Raw genomic sequence first — 22,315 nt, 5'->3', positions numbered from 1 at the left:
GCATCAGTAAAAGCCTTACCTGAAATTAAAATAAAACTTCAAGGAGCTACATACCAGAAGAAATGTGAGAAAAGGAGCCAGGTCAGTGTAGCAGCTTCTTTCTAATAAGTGATATGTTTAATCCTTTTTCTACTACTAAAGTAAAAGTATAAACTAACTCAGTAAATAACAGATCATTGTCACTTGCAGATAGATTGCTTTTCATGTTTAGGTACAGATTTATAAATCCTTATTATCAGTCAAAAGTTTTTGCCAAGTTTCATAATAATATAGCTCATCATTATATAAAAAAGCAAACTCCCATATCCAGAAATAAGTAATTGGGATATTGCAGGGTTTCATTCATGTTTTAAATGTCAAATAAAAACCTGGGAGTTATTCAAAATAGGCTTTAAAACTTCAGGTATACAAGGATCCTGATGAAAGATATTGATATCCTGAATTCAGCTGGGAAAATGGATAAGATGCGTCTGCTGAATATTCTGATGCAGCTGCGGAAGTGCTGTAACCATCCTTACCTGTTTGATGGTGCTGAGCCAGGCCCTCCTTACACCACTGACACTCACCTCATCACCAACAGTGGGAAAATGTTAGTGCTGGATAAGCTGCTGGCAAAGCTCAGAGAGCAAGGTGAGTGCTGGACAGCCGTGATCTGAATGCTCCTTGAAGTAAAACTGCCTTTCAACAATAGCACAGGTTCATTCTTGTCTCTTCTCCAGGGAGAAGGCATTCATTGCTTTGTGAGGTTTTGTTGAAAATTAATTTTCTGTTGATCATAGCACATGGAGAGAAAGAAGTATGATTGGAATGATGAGTCAGACTAACAATTTGGAGAAGCAGAGAGAAAGGAAGAGTTGAGCTTCTCATTTCTTGAAGATTTCTAATGAGAGGATTAGTTTGTCTGCGCACATCGGTTGTCATTGTCTTACAATGGCTTGAAATGTTTTGTTTCTTTGTTGTGTATTTCTCCAGTATAATTTATCAAATAATCTGTCTTGAGTAGTTAAGTCAATACCAGAAAAGTAATTTCAGAAGAAAGACAGAAGTTAGACACAGTACAGAATAGTTCACATAAATTCTCAGTCATGCTTTATAGTAGCTCTGTGATAAGATTAATGTGAAAACATAAAATCAGTGACAAAACCCACTGTGTTCTGCCAGGTTCAAGAGTCCTACTTTTCAGTCAGATGACTCGCTTACTGGATATTCTGGAAGACTATTGCATGTGGCGTGGGTATGAGTACTGCAGACTTGATGGACAGACACCACATGAAGAAAGGGAGGTGGGAAAGTTGTATATCAACAAGAAATGCCTTTGGTTTTATGATTATCAAGTTATTATTTACATATATGTATATATGTAGCTACATATTTTTTTAAGTAAAGCAAAAATGCTACAGTTTTTAGAAGGTTGCCAAGGGTATATTTTTTCCTAACCAAAGTCCTCGGTAAAGTACTATTCCTTTGTTCCTCAGATAAATGAAAAATCTAATATTTTGTGGACCCAATGTGGATTTTTCTACTTGTGCAAACCTACAGTTTCTTACTTTGCTAAATTTTTTATATGTGAAAATTGAGTAAATTTAAAAGTAATTCCATTGAAAAACCACCAACATATTGGAAACTTGTTTGAAAGATCTGATACTTGAACAGCACCTTCTGTTTTTATCTTTTAGGAAGCAATAGACACATTTAATGCTCCCAACAGCAGTAAATTCATTTTCATGCTGAGTACCAGAGCTGGAGGTCTTGGAATTAATTTGGCAACTGCTGATGTGGTTATTCTCTATGATTCAGATTGGAACCCTCAAGTAGATTTGCAAGCCATGGTGAGTTTAACTCCCTAATACTTGTTTGTTTGTTTAAGTTGTCAGCGTTCTGTTTTGTATAACTGTTTTGAAAACTCACATTTTTGTTATTTTTCTTTACTTTTTGTATACACAAGACAATACCAAGAAACTAAGGAATTGAATAAAAGGACATGATCAGAATTTGAGGAAGAAATTGTAGATTTTTGTTTGTAAATATTCATCTTAACTAATCTGTCATTATGAAAATAATTCTATCAAAATACTGTATCAATATTGTTTATAGAATTATAGAATTAAGCTTAATTCTATCTTTCTAGAAAAGAAGAGTAAGTGGATAACAGAGGGCTGTTTCAAAAACAAATAATTAAAAGCATGCAGCCCTATATTTCTCTTATTTGGGAAATTTATGCTTTTGCAACCCACCTTGTTTCTGCATAAGCATAAAATCATTCAGTGGTGATGCTGGGGGGGAAAAGTTACCTTTGGGTTAAACATACTAAAATATTTTCTTTCTGAGTACTGAATGTAAAAAAATAGAGTCTGCAATTTGTTTCATATGGAATAAAAATCACATGATCCTTTTTGCATAATTGGGAGGGTGGGTGTTTGTTCAGTGGTTTGTAATTTTTAATTTTTTTAATGAACTTAAAACCATCAAATATTTCATGTGAATAGCTCATCATTTTGACATGCATGCTGACTGCCAGTGGGAGGCCAACTTCCTGAAAATGGATGAGTGTAATTTGTTAACTTTAGTAGAGTTTTCAGGAAAAAATTAATGTTACGCTGGAGAGTAAAGGATTTAACAACTAATTTTTAAAGGACAGTCAGAAAATCCCGGTACCCCACAGCTTGAAGTTGTTTAACTTCCTGCATTTAAAAGGACAAAATACTTCTCTTAATGTTTTCCAGAGAGGATAAACACAAGTGTTATTACAAATAAGTGCAGTGTGTAAGTCATGAGCCTGATATTCTGTGTGTTGTACCTGTCAGCTTTAACGTAGCTGGCTTGGCACTAGTACAGTATTGAAGCTGTGACTGCAGGAACTTTGTCCATGGAATCAGTGTGCTCAAGCCAAAGTTTCAATACCTTGTCAAGTGAGAGAATTAGTCTGAAAACAGTGCAAGTGTGTGTATGTATGTGCTGTCCCATCCCCACTTCCCAGCTGCAGTCCAGATAGACACTGAGTTACCTTCATCTTTGTGCAGGTGCATTTACTGCTATAGAACTACTCAGATGTAAACAGTGTAATAGCCAGGTATAAGTAAATATTACAACACTGGTTTTACATTTTCTGTATGCTCTTGAATAGGCAAGGAAGCAAGAAGTACATGATAGTTTCAGTCTGCTGTTTCTGCAAGCTAACTGTCTATTGCTTGTGAGTTCTTGTTGCTGAACACTCATTGATTTATGTTTGTTAGGATCGTGCGCATCGTATTGGTCAAAAGAAACCAGTACGGGTGTTCCGACTTATCACTGATAATACTGTTGAAGAGAGGATTGTAGAAAGAGCTGAAATAAAACTGAGGCTGGACTCTATAGTTATACAACAAGGTATCAACTGCTATATATGTTTGTCTGCAACAGAATTGTTCAGTCCCTTAAAGTATGGTTAAATAACTGTACAAACGTACAGTGCTAGAGAAAGCAGGCCTTGTGTATAATAGCAGTGTACTAAGTCAACCTAAGAAACACTAATATATTCACTTGTTCAGCTGAATTATTTTAAATTCTGATTATTTTAATTTCCTAATTAATGTGGACATAGATTTATACTAAGAGTCTGAATGGAAAAAGTAAACTACAGCTGAATAGATGTTACTTGGTTTTGTGATACGTTAAAGAGGAAAAAAAGAAAAAAAAAGATAAGTTCATGGCAGAAAAAATAAGTATATACATATGCTTCTTACCACAAATGAGTTAACTTTAAAACTGCTTTGTGTGTCTTTGTTTAGAAGCTCTTGGAACAACAGTTTGTCAAAAACTAAGGTGCTCAAGCTAAGTTTGGAAGGGTGTTTGTATTTCCTAAAGGGTGGGCTACTGAAAGGGTGATGGTCAAAATATTGATAGCATGATGAAGAGAGGAGACAGGATAAGTGAAATTTCAGGAGAGAAATTCAGATTCTGGGGAGAATATTCAGAAATTAGGGTTAAAATCAGGGAAGTGAGTGTTAAAATATCAAATATTTCTTAATGGCTATTACAGAATACTTTGTCATTTTACATCTTGAAATAAGATTGTGGTCTAAAAAGTTCAGCTTTGTAAGAATAAGATCTTAAATGTAAAATTCGGATTATGTAAATGTGTAACATTTTTGTTATGGCTTGATTTAAAATTGTTGGTTTGTTATTTCCCCTGAAGTTCTTGGTTGCCATTTATTCTCATCTCCAGTGAAATGTTATTTTTCTGCGTGGTTGTTCTGTTTTTCCTTTCTTGTTCTGTCAGTGAACTAAAAAAATCGACTGTTTGCATGGTCCTAAAAGAACTCTTGTATTGTAACTTTCAACACAATTGTTCTAATTTTAGGAAGGCTCATAGACCAGCAGTCGAACAAACTGGCAAAAGATGAAATGCTGCAGATGATCCGGCACGGAGCCACTCATGTGTTTGCTTCCAAAGACAGTGAGCTGACAGAAGAAGATATAACCACTATTTTAGAAAGAGGGGAAAAGAAGGTTAGAGAACAGTTTTGTATGGAATTCAAAATGTGTCAAAGATGAAATATATATGCACAAAATGTAAATAGGATCTGATTATGTGAATCTATTTTTATGCCAAATTGTTACTTTACTTTTTGTACATATTTTAAATCATATGAAAGTTTTGAAAGAGTAGATTTAGTAATTATTTTCAAGGTTCAGACTGTGTGCATCTTATCTTAAGCACTGTTTATTTTGTGGCCTTTTAGAAAAATGTAAATTTAATGCCAGCAATTCTAAAAGACACAAAATCTTTATGGAACTTCATTATGGATTAGATTGCTCTGTGGAAAAATGAACTGCCATTTCAGCTCCAAGGAGTTGGGCATAAATATAATTTAAACTTAAAAGTTAAATCCTACAGTTGTAGGACTACATCCCAGCACAATAAATTTAGCTTAATAGAGAGTCTTGGAGTCAAATTGTTGTAAATTGAAAAGCACAATGAACATCTCTCTTACAAGAAAATGTAAGTAAAAGTTTAAAGCAGAAAGAGCCATTGAGAATGTTGCAGTAATGATGAAAGCTGTCTTTTTCAGAAAAGATAAAATAGCTTGAGTGAGCCTGAAAGTATCTTCCTCTGTTTTCAGACAGCTGAAATGAATGAACGATTGCAGAAAATGGGGGAGAGCTCCTTACGAAATTTCACTATGGACACAGAGATGAGCTTATACAACTTTGAAGGTGAAGATTACAGAGAAAAGCAAAAGGTAATTTTTCTTAATCTTTAAGACTTCAGTTGAGAGGTGCAAACGTAAAGGCCATACTATAAATGTTATGGCTGTGAAGGTTATTCTAGAGAAGTAAGAAGCTATTGAAAAATTCACTTGGCTCTGCAAAAGCATCAATATTCTGAATTTTTTAAAATTAGCTTTCAGCCCCACTTTCTTTTTTTCATGGTAAAATCTGACAATATTACTCAAATTTTTTCCTTTCTGTAGGAAAAATATGATGTTGCATCCTCCTATACTGCTGCAGTCAGCACTATTTTACTGTCACATATATAAGGGGAAAACCAAGACCTGATAATGATTTTATATGGGGGTCTTGGACTTTAGTCTTTTTTTTGCAGTGAAGGTTTGAGTGACAAGCATTAATATGTGCTTTTTGAACACTGATTTACCTAGTGATAGTAGGATTACCTAGTAATAGAAGGATTACCTAGTAATAGTAAGGTAGTACTCAGTCCCACAATGTTCCTTCTGTGTCTCTGTGGTTTTTATGGGATGTGTACTGAAGATTTCCCTAAGATCTTACCTGGAAGCAGGTATGTGAATTCTTATTTGTTAACTGCAAAATGCCCTTCTAGCCCAGGTTTCTTATCAATTTTGAAGAAATGTTTAGAAAAATAAATTGTGTAACGAGAATATAGTGCAATGTGTGCATATATACATAAAGTTTTTATTTAATTTTGATAATTTCATTAAGAGAAGTGAGTTGCAGCATAGTCTTGAAATACCCTTGAGTAACTTCAAGTGATTTAGTTATGATTAATCTACTACTAATGGATTTTTTTCCTATGTTGTATCCTCTGTAGGGGGAGAAGCTATTTATTAATATCACAAGAAATTAGAAAATTCGGAGCCTAAGTCCCCAGTTTTTCCATTATGTTTTGATAGATGGAATCATAACCTTACTCAGGTGTCTGAAATACCTAGAATACTGTAAAAGGATCTATTCTTGCCACTCCACTGCCTTGCTTGTGTATTATCTTTTATATATTTAAATCCTTTGTATAATCAGCTACAATTTCTAGCTTATTTTTGAGCTCTATTGTAGTATCCAAATTATTGAGCACAACCATTAGATTTGCCATGCAAAATTACATTCCTGTTTTGCAGTTGGCACATTAGTCATTATTCTTGTGACTTTAGGAAAGCATAAAGCTACTTTTAATGCCTTTTTATTCTACTCTGTGTGTAGCTGAGCATGATGGAATGGATTGAACCTCCAAAAAGAGAACGCAAAGCTAATTATGCAGTTGATGCTTATTTCAGAGAAGCCCTACGTGTTAGTGAACCAAAAGTCCCAAAGGTAAGAAGTTGGCAAGTATGGAGGGCTTTTTATATTGGTCTTTTGCTACTGCTGTCCAGTGTTACATCCCCTGCTCTCCCCTTGCAAATTTACAAAGTGTTGCCACTGCTGCTGAATTATGGTAGTTTATTTACAGAAAAGCCAAGTATGTATAATGTTGATGTATCTGTGTATTTTTGAAGGCTCCACGACCTCCAAAACAACCAAATATTCAGGATTTTCAGTTTTTCCCACCACGGTTATTTGAACTTCTGGAAAAAGAAATTCTCTATTATCGTAAGACTATAGGATATAAGGTAATGTCTTTTCTTTTCCCTCTTCAAATCAGTGAAATGTATTCCTCTTTGCAGATTTATTGCAACCTTGACTTATCAAGTTATTGTGAAAGAAGTGTCTTAAAAACTCTGTTCTCCTGTTTCTGTTCTACTGTGGTGCAGAAAAAGTAATTGGTAGTTCTTTCCTTCACTGAAAGTTTCATACCTGTGTAGCTTTTTGGTTTGTGGTGGATTCCTAACAACAAAACAGAATAGAAAAAGGAGAGACAGTTCTGGTGCTTCAAATACTCAAAACCAAAAGTGTGATATGTGGTCTAGGTGAGAAAAATAAGGTTACCTTCCAGGGTATGATTTTTTCATTAAAGCTTTTGTATGTCTTGTGCAGAAAGTAGCTTAAGATAATAGTGACTTTGTGCTGATAAGAAGGTAAGTAGACTGATACCAGTTTTCCTTGGATTTTGCTGGAATATAAAAGGTTTAAAAAGGTGTGAAGTCCGAGTGAATTACTACTACAAAAAGGAAACCAGACAACAGATTTCTCTTTTTTCCTTTTCTTTTTTCTTCCTACTGTGCTTCAGTTGAATTTCTCCTTCTTCACTGCTGTCATGAATGGACAAGTAGTGAACACACACTCTCCTTTAATGTTAGTTTTCTTTGCTTGCACCAGTATTGTGTAAATCAAATGGATCTCCTACTTCTAGACAGGTACCTTGCTTTAAAAAGCCCCAGGTTTCATGGCAGGTTACAGCAAGAAAGAATCACCTATAAAATGTGTTGGAGAACATAAACTTTTCATACAAAGCAACAGATGGAAAATTGGTGTTGCCCAAGGGTAGATTTATATTAGCAAAATATATCTTTAAGAAAAAGCAGATGATGTCTTAAAATCTAGTTTGAAGCAAAGAGAATTTTAAGTGGATGGCAGGATAGAATTAACAGGATAGCATTAAAAGGAGTATAATTAGCTGAGGGAGAGAATTTATTTAATTAATGATCCAGCAAAGGAGGATGAAAGAATTCTTAATGTTGACAATACACATGTAAAAAGGTTGGTTTCCAGCCCTGTTAGTGACACCTGTCAGACTGGATAGGCTGAAAAAGAACTTATCTTAAAAAGTTAGTGTGACTGTTTGCTGGTGGTGAAAGTGGTAAATATGATTAAATTTGTTCTGCTTTGAAATGGAAGTATAACTTTCCATCTGAGGAGAGTTCATGATTAAAAGTGAAATCTGCCATAAACAATATCAGAAGGTATCAAATAGGTAGAGACCAAGCCTTGTGTGTCAGTCTTAATTTAAACCACCAAAGTCAAGAACATTCTTAGATATTAAAAACAGCTAAACAACTCTTAACTTAGATATTTCTCCAGCAAAAGGCAATGGAAGTTCTACAAAGCCTTTACTGGGCACTGGTTTCTGACTTGTTTGCTGTTGCGTGCAGTGGAATTGCAATACAGAGTTTAAAGGTGAAGAGAGACAGATAAAATGTTGTTCGGCTTGTTTACATTGTGTTGTCTGTCTGGTCATTACTTTGGCAATGTGCATGACTTTATAGGAAACCTGGCAGAACTGAGGATTTCACTGATGCTATAAAACATTATAAACCATTAGATGTAGGAGAGCAGGTATTTAGCTAATGTAAAGTGCCACGAAATCAGTGAACTGTGATGGCTTACCTGGGGTGGGGCTCTGCCCTCACAGTATCCCTAAATCATCGTGTGTAGAAGTGGTGGGTAAAGGGCATAACAAACTTTTAACAGACATTTGACAAAATCTAGTCCTATTTTTAGAAGGAGAGGTTTAAGTAATAAGATTTGAATCCAGGTAAAACACATTTGGTAATTTGTACATGTGAGTGCTTTTAAAGTACAGTCTTTGAAATAACACTGCTGCACTACTGCTTTTTGGTACCCCTGATTTTAGGTCCCCAGGAATCCTGATCTTCCAAATGCAGCTCAGGTACAAAAGGAGGAACAAAAGAAGATAGATGAATCTATGCCTCTGAATACTGAGGAAACTGAAGAGAAAGAAAAGCTTCTGACACAGGTAAAATAAAAACAGTTGAAGCATGTCATCATATGTTTGTACTAGTATGGAATATAATGATAATAATGGTAAATACACACAGGAAAGCTACACTGATGTTACTGAAAGAAGAAAGCACACAACATGTAATGGTTCTGCCTGGTTTTGCTTTGAGGGACCTTTCCTGTCCTTGAACAAGCTTTAAGTCTTTGCCACTACTGTTTCCTTGAATGTCCTTGAATGTCTCTGAGGCTGGAACTTGTATAGTAGATGCACTGCCCAGCAATACAGGCAGAAACCCCATCAACAGGTTTCTCCTATATGCATATAGCTGGCATGGATTTGTTTCAATCCAAAAGGGTTTGAATCTGGAAAGGCCTCTGTCAACCTGTATGGTATTTATGCAGATGTCTAAGGCATGTCACATCTATTAATTGTGTCCCAGTGGAGTTGTTAGGCATGTTCCTTTCATACTGGGACTGAATTTCTGTCCCTGGCTAGTTCTTGATGTTTTGGCTGGTTATCCTGCTGAGTAGGCTTATTAAAAGTTGGTTGTTAAGGAGAAAGGTGTGTCTCAAAAGTAACAACTTTTTTTGATTCAGAAAATTTTCTGTAAAAGAAATAGTCTGCCTCGGAAGAAAATTGCAAGATCAGAATTTCACTACTAATTTCACCTGTTTATAGCAGAGGAAAAGCTGGTGTTGATATGTGTATCAGTACTGCTGTTAATGATTAAAAAGAAATACTTGTATTGTGTATGTTAGACTTGTTCTAAAGATACTGTCTAATTGTGAGGGAGTTTGATCAGCTGAAGAACTGACAGAGTTCTTGTAAATATATTTCTGTGATGAAAGAAGCTCAATGCACTACAGATTACTGCTCAGGCATGTGATTATTGTGTTTTTTCTTGGTGTTTTCTCCTTTCCCCGTCTTTAAATTGTAATGTCTCTTTCTTGGGTGATGTTTTTGTGCACTGCATCTTGCTTTACTGCTGTTGAGTTTTGGACTGATTTCTTTGGTACAGATTCTCTGTTTGACAGTTTCCATTTGATTGCATCTCTTTGGACTAGAGGTCATTTCTTGACATACCTATGCTTTCATCCAACTGTTTGTCTGGTTCCAGGTTTGTAAGTGTCTGAAGTGGGAGCTCTTGTTTTATATATTTGCACTGCTCTAAGAACTTGTAATGACATTACATTACTGCACCCTGACTCCTCAGATATGTGTTGGTTGTCTGCTGAAGGGCGACTGTCAGTGGGCTTGTTTCTTTTGAAAAATATCACCAAGACTTGAAAAGAGAGGGCAGAAATCTCTTACTAATGCGTGTGGAATCATGCCAAAAAAACCCTTTTTAGACTTTGAAAGATTCAGTAATAAGCCCCCGGATAATGCGAGTTTATGGAAATCCTGAAAGACCATTAGCCACTGTAATTATGTGACATGTTGGAGGCATTGCCAGTCAGAGCAAATGGTACATACATAAATCAAAGTTTTGCAAAATGTTTCCCTTCTGTTTGCAGGGTTTTACAAACTGGAATAAAAGAGATTTTAACCAGTTTATTAAAGCTAATGAGAAATATGGTCGTGATGATATAGACAATATTGCCCGTGAGGTGGAAGGAAAGTCACCTGAGGAGGTCATTGAGTATTCAGGTTTGTGACATTTTGAAATTTATTTCTTAATCACACAGTATTACCATCATTTTTCCTACATGTTCTTCTAAAATTCAGAATTTGGATATGTGTAAATTTTTTTTTCAAAGTATACAATGAGTTTTATTTCCAAAGACCTAATTCTTTTAAAGTGGTTGATTTTGTAGCATATAAAAAACACCTGCAGCTGTCTTTATCCCTCCTTAGTCAAAATTTAGAGTCTGACATTTAATTTGTACAAATTTCTTCTTCTTTCCTTGGATGGAATTTTACTAAATACTTTCATAAAATTTAACTTTGCAATGTTCTTCCTATAGTTAAAAAGGAAGAGCTCCAGAAGAATTCCCTTCAAAGTGTTGAATTTATTTTGGATTGGCTAAAAGTTGTCACTGGAGAAACCACTGCTAGACTAGTGGCTCTAACGTGTTTCACCACTGTTATGGAAAGCAGTCCTTAAAAGTATTTTTTCCAGAGTTCTCCATGACTACAATTAATTATGTTGAATGTAAAATTTATTAGAATTTTTACTAAACCTTTACTTATAGTTAACTTCCAAGGATACTGAACAAAGAGTCTGTGCAACTTTATTTTTTGACTAGCACAGTAAAATGGGAGAGCATTAGCACATCCTTGAAGATTTAATGGAACTGTGAGCCACATTCTTGTTATGCCAGAGTGCCTTAACTGAGTAAAGTAGTAAGAGCAGAGGAAAAGATTATGTTCAACAATTTTGTTTTGTGTTTTTAGCTGTTTTCTGGGAACGTTGTAATGAACTGCAGGACATTGAGAGGATTATGGCACAAATTGAACGAGGAGAGGCGAGAATTCAACGGAGGATCAGTATCAAGAAAGCTCTCGATGCCAAAGTAATCACTCCAGTTGTTTTCTGCAGCTGATCTTTCAAATTCCTGAAGAAAAGGAATAGTTGGGAATGGGAATTTTTATGTATCATATGTAGTTGTGCCATCTATCGGTGATTTATGCTAATGTGTATTATTGATGTAACAGTCTATGTTTATTATTCCTTATTTTTCTTTTGCGTTCAGATTGCAAGGTATAAAGCACCTTTTCATCAGCTGCGTATTCAGTATGGAACAAACAAAGGGAAAAATTACACAGAAGAGGAGGACAGATTTTTGATCTGTATGTTACACAAGATGGGCTTTGACAAAGAGAACGTGTACGAGGAGCTGCGGCAGTGCGTGCGCAACGCCCCCCAGTTCCGGTTCGACTGGTTCATCAAGTCCAGGACTGCAATGGTGGGTGTCACTCACATGGACTAAGGCATTACATCAGCTGTCTTGTTGCTTTGTTTTCTAAACACCAGCACGTAAAATTTGGATTGTACTGGAATATTGGTGTCTAGAAAACACGTGCTGAAAGAATAACTTTGGGTTTTCTTTTCTTTTTTTTTTAAAGTAACCTTTTCCCTTAATGCAGCAAACAGCACAATAAAACTGAAGCAAACAGATTAGAAAACCTGCCAAGCTGAAGTCCCATGTTACTCAAAGGGATTAATGCAGAGGTAGACTAGACTTAAAAATATCCTTATTACTTTTACTGAAGACTGAGTGTTTTACTGAACAATGTCTCTTAAAATATGACTTTTTTAGAATTGCTGAATGATATTAAAGACTGAAAACATCTGAGTTATATACTTGGAGGAAAGAGCAGCTTTTCTAATATAGTGTTTAATTTCTAGAAGTGTGAGGAAAGTTAGTGATTCACACAGAAATTAATCATTGAAGCAATGGGTTTAAAATGCACTTTGTAGTTGTGAATGTGGATTATCACATGAAAGTGCTTAAATTTCTTTAGGTATCCTTTTCTGGAGATTTTGTTCATACTTAGGGAATGTAATACAAATTCAATGGCAAGTAGACTAGTACTATGAATTTTACACTTTTTTCTCCCCTTTCTCTGAAGAGCAAGCCATTAATTTTTAATTTAGTCATTAGGTGGGAATTGATAACACTAATAGAAATTTTGGTGGTTGCAAATAATAAGGTATGTAGGTACCAACATCAGGATATGGGACTTTTGCTCAGCTCTCCCCACCTTCAGTTCCTTTTTCTTATGGGTCAAATTTGTAAGTCAGTGCACCTTCTGTAAGATACACAAACGTGTTTTCATGTGAATGTATTTAAATAGGAAAAATGTACTTTTAAATTTTTCCTTAATACTGGAAATAACTTCATCTGACTTGCAATGAGTGAGACCTGTAACACTTTTTTGGTCTGCTTGAATCATATTGGTCATGGCTAATATGAAAGACTGGAGCTCCCTGTCCTTTATACAGCAGTCATAGATTCTCCCCATTGTCTTGTAAACAAATTTTCAATTAAATGCTGTGCTGCAGTCATATAATTTAAATGTCACTTTGTATAGAAATCTGGATTTTTTAGTAGTTTAGTCTAGCATTTACAGAGTCACTGTGCATTGTTGTTTACTGTCTTAATTTCCTGGCCTCAGGATTTGTTTCTAAAATGTTCTTTCAGAGTTCTGGCTACGGTACTAAGAATAAATAAAACATAAGATAAAATATTTAAAATGTATATTTGAACAGGTGGGTATATTTGCTTTTCCCAGTACTACTTATAATTATGCAATATGATTTCTACTTGATATTTCAGCAATTAAAGTGTTTCTGGATAGTGCAGCAGTGAGCCCTTAATTAAAAAGAATTACAAGTGTTACTTACTAAAATGTCTGTTTTAAGAAATACTGGATGCTAAAATTATGTCCATAAGAGAGACACTTCCAATATTTAGTCCATTAAGAAGTTTCTTTGAAGTTTTCTATGCAGGAAGCCTTGAAGTAAATCATAGAAATGGGTACTAGAAATTAAAAATGTAGCTCAGCTTTTAATATTAGTTGATATATAGTTGTCAGGGGTAGAGTTAAATATTCAATTTAAATCTTCTTGCAGATCCTTATGTTCAGTATACGTTTTAAAGGAGATAGAAATCATTTGCTAAAGTGTAGAAATATTTCCTGTGGTGTCTAATGCTGAAATTGAGGCACTGGGAATATAGTGAATCTTTTGTCCTAGGTTTTCTCTAAAATTCTATTCATTAATATTTTTACTATTTCTGCTATTACGCAGTTGAACATTATGAAAATACAAAGCTAATTTTCTTTAATTTTCTTAAATGTTTTAAATTGTCATGCTATGTATGGTTTAGTAGTTTATAACTGCAAATTGCTGATATATTCTACATATTCTAATATCCTGACATTTGTGGGTATATTAATTTCTATGAGTCCATTTTGCACTAGTTCAGTGATTTTGTTTTCTAAAGAAATGTGCTGGAAAATCATGATAGCAAGAATAATAAACCAAATATACAAATATTTATAGAGGAGAAAATAAGTTTAGTGACAGTGGAAAAGACTTACAATGCTGAAATTCACTTGTGATCATTTTAAACTGAGATGAAACAGCATAGAAGGAGCAGCATAATTCTGAAAAGGACTTAGCAGGCTCTTTGAGAAAACTTTGTGTTACAACCACTAGATGTCTCTTGAATTCCATACAAATAGCTAATTTATCTTCCATCTTATTATTTCTGTTTCTTCTCCTGAAGATTTCTCTTTGAAAAGCAAATTCTACTTCATTTATTTATTCCGAAATGAGATGGTTTACCCAAAACATAAGTTTTCAAAGAGATCACGAGTGCCTAAGATTGTAGGTTTCTTTCTTTTTAAACTGAGCACAGTTCTCTTTTGTTCTTATTTCTGTCCGTGCAGGAAGAATGCAAAGTATCATGGCAATAGCAAAGCTTATATCTGTTCTCTGAAGTCATAAATTATGCATATTCTTTTTTACTTTTGTGCAAACCCTACCCAGCATAAGACAAACGACTCCTTTGTAAATACAGGAACAGACAGGCCTGTGGACAGAGCTTTGCTTTTGCTCCCCAGTCAGCATCTCTGCCTTCAGTCACGCGGAAGGCGACGGTTCAGTGCTCCCATCTTATTTATTGCAATACTGGTCTTTATAGCTATGAAGGGGTGAGCAAAGTGCATCTTATCTCTTTCCATCCTAAAGAGAAAAGTATCAGGGCACACAGAATAAAAGTGCATCCTCTCTCAAAGAGCAAGGCATTTTAAATAAGTGTATTTTTATAGTAATAAAATGGAATGGAGCCGTCCATATTGAAATTTTAGGAGCTGAATGCAGGATTCTTTCTGATGGTAGGTGTACAAGAAACCTGTGTGCATGTCACATCTTACTGTCAACTGCTTCTGTGAATCTCCTGAGAAAATTGTTCTTGAGTCCATCCTCTGTCCACAGCAGATGTTTTGGAGTAGTGGTCCATCTGGAAATTCTAACCATGAACCTGTACTCTTTAATAAATGTATGTATTTATGCAAAAATTTTCCCCAGGATAGAGGAGGATTTTTCTGACTGTCATGGGCACATGGATCAAGGTTATTTCTTAATCCTTTCTGACTAGTTGCTTGTCTTGAATTTAACACAAACCAGTTTCTAGTACACTAGTAAAAATCTAGCTGAATGATACTATGAACCAGCTTGTCATCACTCTTTACCTCAGCTCTTAAGTTGGAGTGCAATGTCCACAAATTTAAATGATGTAAAATTCTGGCATATTGACAATCATCTTTCTATTTTCATCTTTTTATCATCTCTGTTCACTTGTAGAGTGAAGATTTTTGGGACACAGGCTCTCTTTTGTTCTGTCTTTGGGAATGCATTGTATGTTGGGATGGCTTGCACTCAAGTTCACTCAGACTTGTTGCTTTGTTATCTGAAAGCTGTCCTGTGGGTGGAATTTGAGGGGTTTCACTGGTTGAAGTGAGAGTTTTAGCTCCAGCAAGACTGTCACATTCCAGGGCACAAGTGTGGCACCCTAATTTATAGGTTTGCCTGTACTGGAGGTTGCTGTTACATGGATGTGATAGAAGTGACTTATTGGTATATTCTGTTTGCAAAGCTACATGCATGACACTGGAACATTTCCAGTAGGGAGTTGTAAAGAAAAATGTCCTGAAGACTTTTTGTGTATCTGTGTGGTAAAAAGAATTCTTGTGGTGGCAGGATTCTCTGTGTCCATTCTGAATTACACAGCTTTTGCCCAAGGCCATGGAGCATCCTTCGTAGAGGAATCTGTGGAAACTGTAGAACTTAAAGAATGTGATTAAGCTTGAGGGTTTTAAAGTCTCAAGGATGAGTCATATGCTTGATTGTTTCAGGACATTCAGGATCAAGAAAGCATTCAGGCTGCATCGTTATCCATCAGGGAACATGATGGCTGAGGCAATATGCAGGTTTCAGATGCTGAGAAAATAGAGACTAATTTCTGGGCAAAAAGGTCACCTGTTCACTTCATTGCAAATGGACCCATTGCAGGTTAAGATTTATGCTGCTAGGTAATTCCAGGGTAACTTGTGGTTCAGAAATGCCTTCGTTGAATTTAATAGAGATAAGACATATTTTTCCAGCTTGTTTTTTTTCCTCAGAAGAAAGCGTCTTGCTTTGAGTTGGAAAGAAAAGTCCATGGAATCAATGTTCTTAATGTACATAGAATATACTGAATAATTGTAATAACGATCGAGGCTGTTAGGTATTTGCTAAGAGATCTTTTGCCTTTGAGATGGGCTACAAGAAGCTGCCTGAGTCAATTGAATTCTACAAAACAAGCCAACTGGTAACTCTAATGCAGATCCTTTGAGTTGTTTGAGTCCTGATCCCTTTCAGATGGCAGGTCTTGATGCTACAAGCTCTTTGGGCCCACCCCCTCCAGGCTGCTGTTGGAGTGAAAATACAACTGAGTTCACAGTGTAGGACTGAATAGATTTTTGCCAATTTGGAGCTTACAGTGTCTTACCCACAATAAAAACTTCATCAGTTTTTTATGGGAAAGTATAATTTAAGATAACTTTGATTCCTTTTCTCTCTGCTTTAAAGATACACTTGATGACTTTCTTTTCCTAAAATCTGCCATACTTTGCTGGCAGGCTCTAATTTACTTCATCTAACCAAGATGAAAGATCAGATCAGTCTTTTGGGATGTCAGTTTGGAAGATACAATCCTGAAAACTCCATGTCAGGAATCTGAATTTTCTGGCAAATTCTTCTTCTTTTTAAAAGTTACACTAAGGAAAAGACAGTTGAATAGTAACTATGCTGAGCTTATTAGTACATAAATATTGGATGTTCTAGGAAAATGTAAGTGCTTTAAAATTCAAGAATTTTGAAGATATTTATGTAAGCAAGAGAATTTGTATAATTGACTTTTAAAAATTGATGTTTTCTGTTTCCTTAGGAGTTTCAGAGACGCTGCAATACTCTCATATCATTAATAGAAAAAGAAAATATGGAAATTGAGGAAAAAGAAAGAGCTGAAAAGAAGAAAAGAGGAGCAAAAGTTACAGCAGTATGTTTAGCAGCATTTACTTTACTTCTAGTGGGGCAGAATTCAATTATATTTTGTTAGAAAACGTAAAATACAATTGTAGGCCCCGATTTACTTTAGTAAAAGCCATTAGGTGAGAGATTAAATTGAAATATTTGTCTATTCACAGCTCTACTTGATTTTTTAGATAGGTATTCCCACATACAGTATTTTGGGGCTTCTTTTTCTTTTTTTTTTTTTGGAGAAGTCTTTTGTTTAGGAAGCAGAGGAATACTCTTCTTAAGAAAAAGCCACACTGCCTACTTTCTGCCTACTTATATACATCAGATGTTTGCTTTAATTTGTCCTCAGTTATTCCTCCCCTACACAGTAGTTGCTGGAAGAAGAAATGAGGGTGCTTCCTTTATTTTGAAGAGTTGTCATCCTTAGAAAAGAATTGTGTGTAAGTCAAGGTCCTGATCTTTTCATCCAGTTCATGGTATGTGTGCCACCTGCACCACTGAGACCATGTAATGATTTGAAGAAGGTAGAAAAAGTAGCAGAATTAAGTGTTTGCATCAGGGGTTTATGTTTGCCTTTCCATTATATCCTGTGAAGCTGAACTGCACTCCAGAATACATTAGGGTAACGTATCTCCCTTTTGAATAGTCAGTCATGTACTTAAAATACGTATTTTTTTCATAATTTTTATAATTATTTTTTCTCTTTAGTCACAGAAGAGAAAAGCAGATTTGGCTGCTGAGAACTCTGGAAAAAAGGATGCCAAGAAAGTGAAGTCATGAACCTGAAAGCTGAATGCTAAATATTAAACTGCCACTTTCTTCACTCCATCTATGTGTGTTAATTGCCAACTTCTTTGTATTCATGGTACTCTTCCCCAAGTCCCATGGTTTAATTTTGCAAATTTTATATACTTTTCAATGCCTTTCCTTACTTAAAATGTGTAGCTTTATATCTTATGCATTCCAGTATTTTTGTGTACTGTATTTTGTGAGTTTCATGTCTTTGGCAAAATTCACTCAGTCCTTCCTTTTTTGAAGCTTGTGCTGAGGTTTTAGCTTTTACATGTTTTATATGCTGCTGCTTTGAAAGAAAACCTAGATTCTATAGCTGTATTACTGTTGTTTCATATTTTAAATTTATATGGCTGTTGGAAAATAAACTGACTTAAAGGAGAAATATAATTCACCTTTGTTTTCCCTACCCTCTCTCCCTTTTTTGCATAGCTACATTTAGAAAGAATGTTAAGGTTTGTATAATTGTGCCTTCATCATCAATCAGATTTTTTTCAGAGGAGTGCTTAGACAGGATTAGGAGCATGACAGAACAAAATCTAATTAGACTGACAACCTTGTTTGCTGTCAACATTAAATGGACATTTTTCTCTGAAATGTTCAGAAGGAAAGCCAGGAAATATGTAGACACATTTTTAAAATAACTGATTCTACTGGGCTTTCTATGTTCTTTAACACAGGGTGAGGTGTTTCTCAGAATGACCTCTAGATGAAGACTTTTCTATGCCTAATAAAAAGTAGTAGTCAACTCCCAGCTTCTGGTTTTTTAGGAGGCAAACAAATTAATTCATTTCTTGGTAACTGCTCATCTATGCTGCCTTGTTGCTCTGATTATCTCTGCTAAAGGTCTGATTTTATCTTTGATTCAACATGTCAGTCAGAAGCAATGGGGATATGTTATGGAGTGCTCCATTTTTGTATCTCTATTTTAATGAAGGGATGAAAGTGTTGGATGTATGATTTTTTGACTTTGCAAGAATGGCCTTTACTAAGCAAGTTCATAGTTTCTGCTCACCTTGGAGTCTCTGCCTTTTCCCAGATCAGTAGAACAGTGACTGTGACATCTAATGTTTTACCTTAACCTTCTGTCTCTGATCTGGTGTTTAGTATGGACCTTGTTGCAGTGACACATGTCCTCATAATGTCAAGTCTAGATTAATGCAGTGTGCTTTACATGGTACTTCCCTTGAAGACTACTTGGACATTTCTTCTAGTACAGTTTGCTTCTTTGGTGGTTTGAGGTGTTTTGAGATGAAGAAACCTCTTTAAACTCTTTGTATTTCGTGCTTTGCATTGGTTACCTTCTTCTGTATTTGTAAAATTCAGGACTTTATAAAATAAAGTTCTTGAGTTCTGCCCATGTTCTTTTATGTAATTTAAAATATATTTGTACATCTTTGAAGTTTTCTGGGATTAGTATCTTAGTATGTCTGAGTTTGATGAGAAATTTCCAGCTTTTCTCAGTAGTCTTTGTTTAAGGTTTAGGGTAAAATGGGTGAGCATTTTAAAAGATTAATAATCTTATTAATTTGAATATATTTTTGAATGGAGCTTTTGTTTGGGGACCAAGTTATTAATAAGCTCTTATTTGTTTTGGTATTCATCTGTTGAGATTCATCTGATGAGTGGAGAGGCACATCTGATAATGATGGGGCACAACTTCCAGGCAGAAGGTCAGTCGTGGATGTAAGTGCATGCTTTAAATGAGTATGCAGCCCAGATGGGATAGGTCTGCTCAGAAAAGAAGCTTGTCTTTTCAGATGCTGTTTTTGGTATTGGAGTAGTTGACATCCTGCTTTATCCTTGGGTGAAGGACTGGAAAATGGCTGTGCAGCTACATATATATATAATTATATATCCCTAGAGCATTGCTATTAATAGAGAGAGGAAGATGCCTTATTTACATTTGCTTTTCAGCTCATGTGCCACTCACTTATGTTTATGGCCTGAAATTATAAAAACAAGTTAAAAGAGGAGGCTGAAAGAGCCAGTTGAAATTTTCATGGAATTACATGGCTGGGTCTAGAGCTTATTCCATTGCTTCTTTTTAGCATTGGATGAAAATTTTAATGTTTTAAGTCTTGAAATAAGCGTACTCTGGTTTTGTTTATTGTAGATTAGCTTTGTTTGACTTGCATGTTTTTGTGTATCCAGTTTCTCAGTGTCGCAGAGTGCATGGAAAGTCTTAAAATGGTAATATCTCAATGTGTTCTTTTATGCAGATTTCTTGGTTTGAGTTACCACTTGAGTTAATGTTCACTCTTTCTCTTTAGTGACAGGATATACAAGCTATGTAGCAAAAGATCATGCAGTTGTTCTTCCAGATATTATCCTCTTGACCAGACAGCTTCTCTGAAGAGTGATAAATGCTCCCAGGAACTACCTGTTATCTTTTGCAGTTTGTAGTCCCCAGTTAAGCTGAATGTGCTGTTGAACAACAGTCCTTGAGAGCACTTCTACACTATGTTCTAGTTCCTCAGCGTAGTGAGTCTTCCCATCCATCATGTCCTACAGTGGTAACTAAAGCAAATTGCTAACAGCTGCTGGTCAGGATCTAAGTAAAATGGCTCTTTCTTTTCCCTTTTTTGTGCCTCTGGTTGCAGATACACACACTGTATTTCCCTAGAAGTATCTTAAATTATATGCTGTTGTGACTCAAAATTAGATGGTGGAAGTGAAGCAATCTTCCTGCTTTTAACTACTCTTTTCTTAGGTGAGGAATACTGTTTGTAGGAAATTAGTAAGCACTGAATATAACATGATACAAAATTTCTGAAAAGTCTGAGCTGGTAGGCAATTTGAGAGTTGCCAAAAATATTACAAGATGTAAAATTTTGAAAATAACTTAGGAGTTCCTGTTCAGCGGACAACCAAAATTTGGTTGTGTTACCATTAGGCTTGAAGAAAGAAAAAGTTACCTGGCACTAGTGCACATAACATCCTGGGAGAGGTCAGGACAGTTGTGGTGGCTGGGTTTTTCCACATATTCATTACTTCCAAGTTATCAGTCCTTTCATTTTAATGTTAGTGATGACACCAAAAAAGTTATGCTGCTGACCATCTTCACTGTATTTCAGTTTGTTATGATGACTAAGAGAAGGAATGATCTTTCTTCTTGCTGGTAATGCTAGACCATCTTTAGATATTGTTTGCACAAATAGATTTACTATACTTAAATATTAAGTAAGCATTTTTTTCTTGTAGATTAGCATTGCTTGTTTGATTTAGTGCTAGTGCTGGTTATGGTTTAAAAAAAATGCACCTTTCACTCTTTGAGATCATAAGCAAGGGGTACAGTATACAAAAATTAATCAGAAACTTTATAAATGCCTGATAGAAATATCCTGGTTGTGCAGTGCCTGCAGTTCCTGCCGTGCACTGCTGTGTTACAGGCGCTCTCTTGTGCATGCCTCTTCCCCACCGTCAGTGGAGGGATTAAGTACTTTTAGTGATCATAAATAAATGCCAAAGCCTTACAGGTTGAAAAAACATAGAATTTTGCAGTTAGTACTAGTTTATGTGAATGTAAAATGACAAGGTTGGTGCAGACATTGGCCCTTGTGTTGCTGGAAGGGATTGATCACTGATTGTACTTCTGATCAGATTGAGAGCTTGAGAGTTGTTACATTTTACTTAAGTTTATCTAGTCCTTGTACTTAGCTTCAAGCATGTATGTAAATGCTTTAGTGGGTCACAGTTCTAATGTTTGTTATGTTCTTTTTCTGAAAGCATCAAAGTTGAACTTTGTTTGCATATTTTGAAATGTAATGTACCCTTTTAATTGCATTTGCATGATATACATTCTTTCATAAGAGCCTTAATAGAAGTAATATTTGCTGCCTCAAAGGTATGTCTACATTGTGTTGTTGAAAGGTAACTTCTAAACTTTTTCAAGTTGAGATTTGTTTCTTAAGTTGTACATATGTGAAAATAAAAATTAATATGAACCTGATTTCTTCTGGTAATTATACTTCTGGTATACATGGACCCATTCACTTGAATACTGTTCAAGATAGTTTGATTTTTTTTTGTTGCTGTTGTGTCTCCCATAACCTTCAGGCTATGGTGGCTGAATGTGCTGGGGGTGAACAGTTGTTCCATGTCTGCTTTCAAACTAATTTCCTGTCATCCAAAATGATATACTGGTAGTGCCTATATTTTTGTGATAGCCTTGACTATGTTGTCTTTTAGTACAGTATTGTACAATGTATGTTGATCCTGTATTAAAGTATATTGGTTATTTCATACCTCTGGTGTGTTCTAAAATGAAATACTTTGGAGCTTAAGTCTTGGTGACATGGTAGAACCATGAATTATGTTGTTGCAGCTGTTTATCACGAGTAGATGTGCTAGATACTCTGCTTGGAGAGGACCATGTCCTAAATGAATGCTCAGTTTTCTACCTTTTTTTTTCTCAAGATGAAAAAAAAAAGACAGTAAGGGGCTCTGGAAGACCTGTTTATCCTGGCTTTGGCTGGTAGCAATTCTGTCTGCTTCACAGTGACTTTTGATAGATGTCACTGTCTTTCAGGTGAGGCACTTAGACCAGGATGAAGGAGCTGAGAATAGAGATGTGGTTCCACCTTATCTTGTCCTCAATAGCAGCCAAAATAATTGTGGGTTCACCACAAGAACTGTAGTTC

General features: G+C 35.5%; 1 protein-coding gene across 1 annotated transcript in view; it reads left to right on the top strand.

The window, feature by feature from the left end:
* Positions 1 to 21,919, top strand: part of SMARCA1 (SNF2 related chromatin remodeling ATPase 1) — a 34,744-nt gene extending 12,825 nt beyond the window's left edge. Inside the window, exons 11-24 of the mRNA XM_071569749.1 lie at positions 404 to 630; positions 1,162 to 1,283; positions 1,677 to 1,829; positions 3,234 to 3,366; positions 4,340 to 4,488; positions 5,103 to 5,222; positions 6,436 to 6,546; positions 6,729 to 6,842; positions 8,744 to 8,866; positions 10,366 to 10,498; positions 11,246 to 11,364; positions 11,545 to 11,757; positions 16,789 to 16,899; positions 17,589 to 21,919. Coding sequence (XP_071425850.1) covers positions 404 to 630; positions 1,162 to 1,283; positions 1,677 to 1,829; positions 3,234 to 3,366; positions 4,340 to 4,488; positions 5,103 to 5,222; positions 6,436 to 6,546; positions 6,729 to 6,842; positions 8,744 to 8,866; positions 10,366 to 10,498; positions 11,246 to 11,364; positions 11,545 to 11,757; positions 16,789 to 16,899; positions 17,589 to 17,660 — 1,900 coding nt within the window. The 3' untranslated portion in view covers positions 17,661 to 21,919. The remainder of the gene's footprint in view (positions 1 to 403; positions 631 to 1,161; positions 1,284 to 1,676; positions 1,830 to 3,233; positions 3,367 to 4,339; positions 4,489 to 5,102; positions 5,223 to 6,435; positions 6,547 to 6,728; positions 6,843 to 8,743; positions 8,867 to 10,365; positions 10,499 to 11,245; positions 11,365 to 11,544; positions 11,758 to 16,788; positions 16,900 to 17,588) is intronic.
* Positions 21,920 to 22,315: the final 396 nt, after the last annotated feature.

Source organism: Pithys albifrons, chromosome 14, assembly GCF_047495875.1.
Source record: "Pithys albifrons albifrons isolate INPA30051 chromosome 14, PitAlb_v1, whole genome shotgun sequence".
Taxonomy (NCBI): domain Eukaryota; kingdom Metazoa; phylum Chordata; class Aves; order Passeriformes; family Thamnophilidae; genus Pithys; species Pithys albifrons.
The sequence above is the reverse complement of the archived record's forward strand: the minus strand, read 5'-3'. Positions and strand labels throughout refer to the sequence as shown.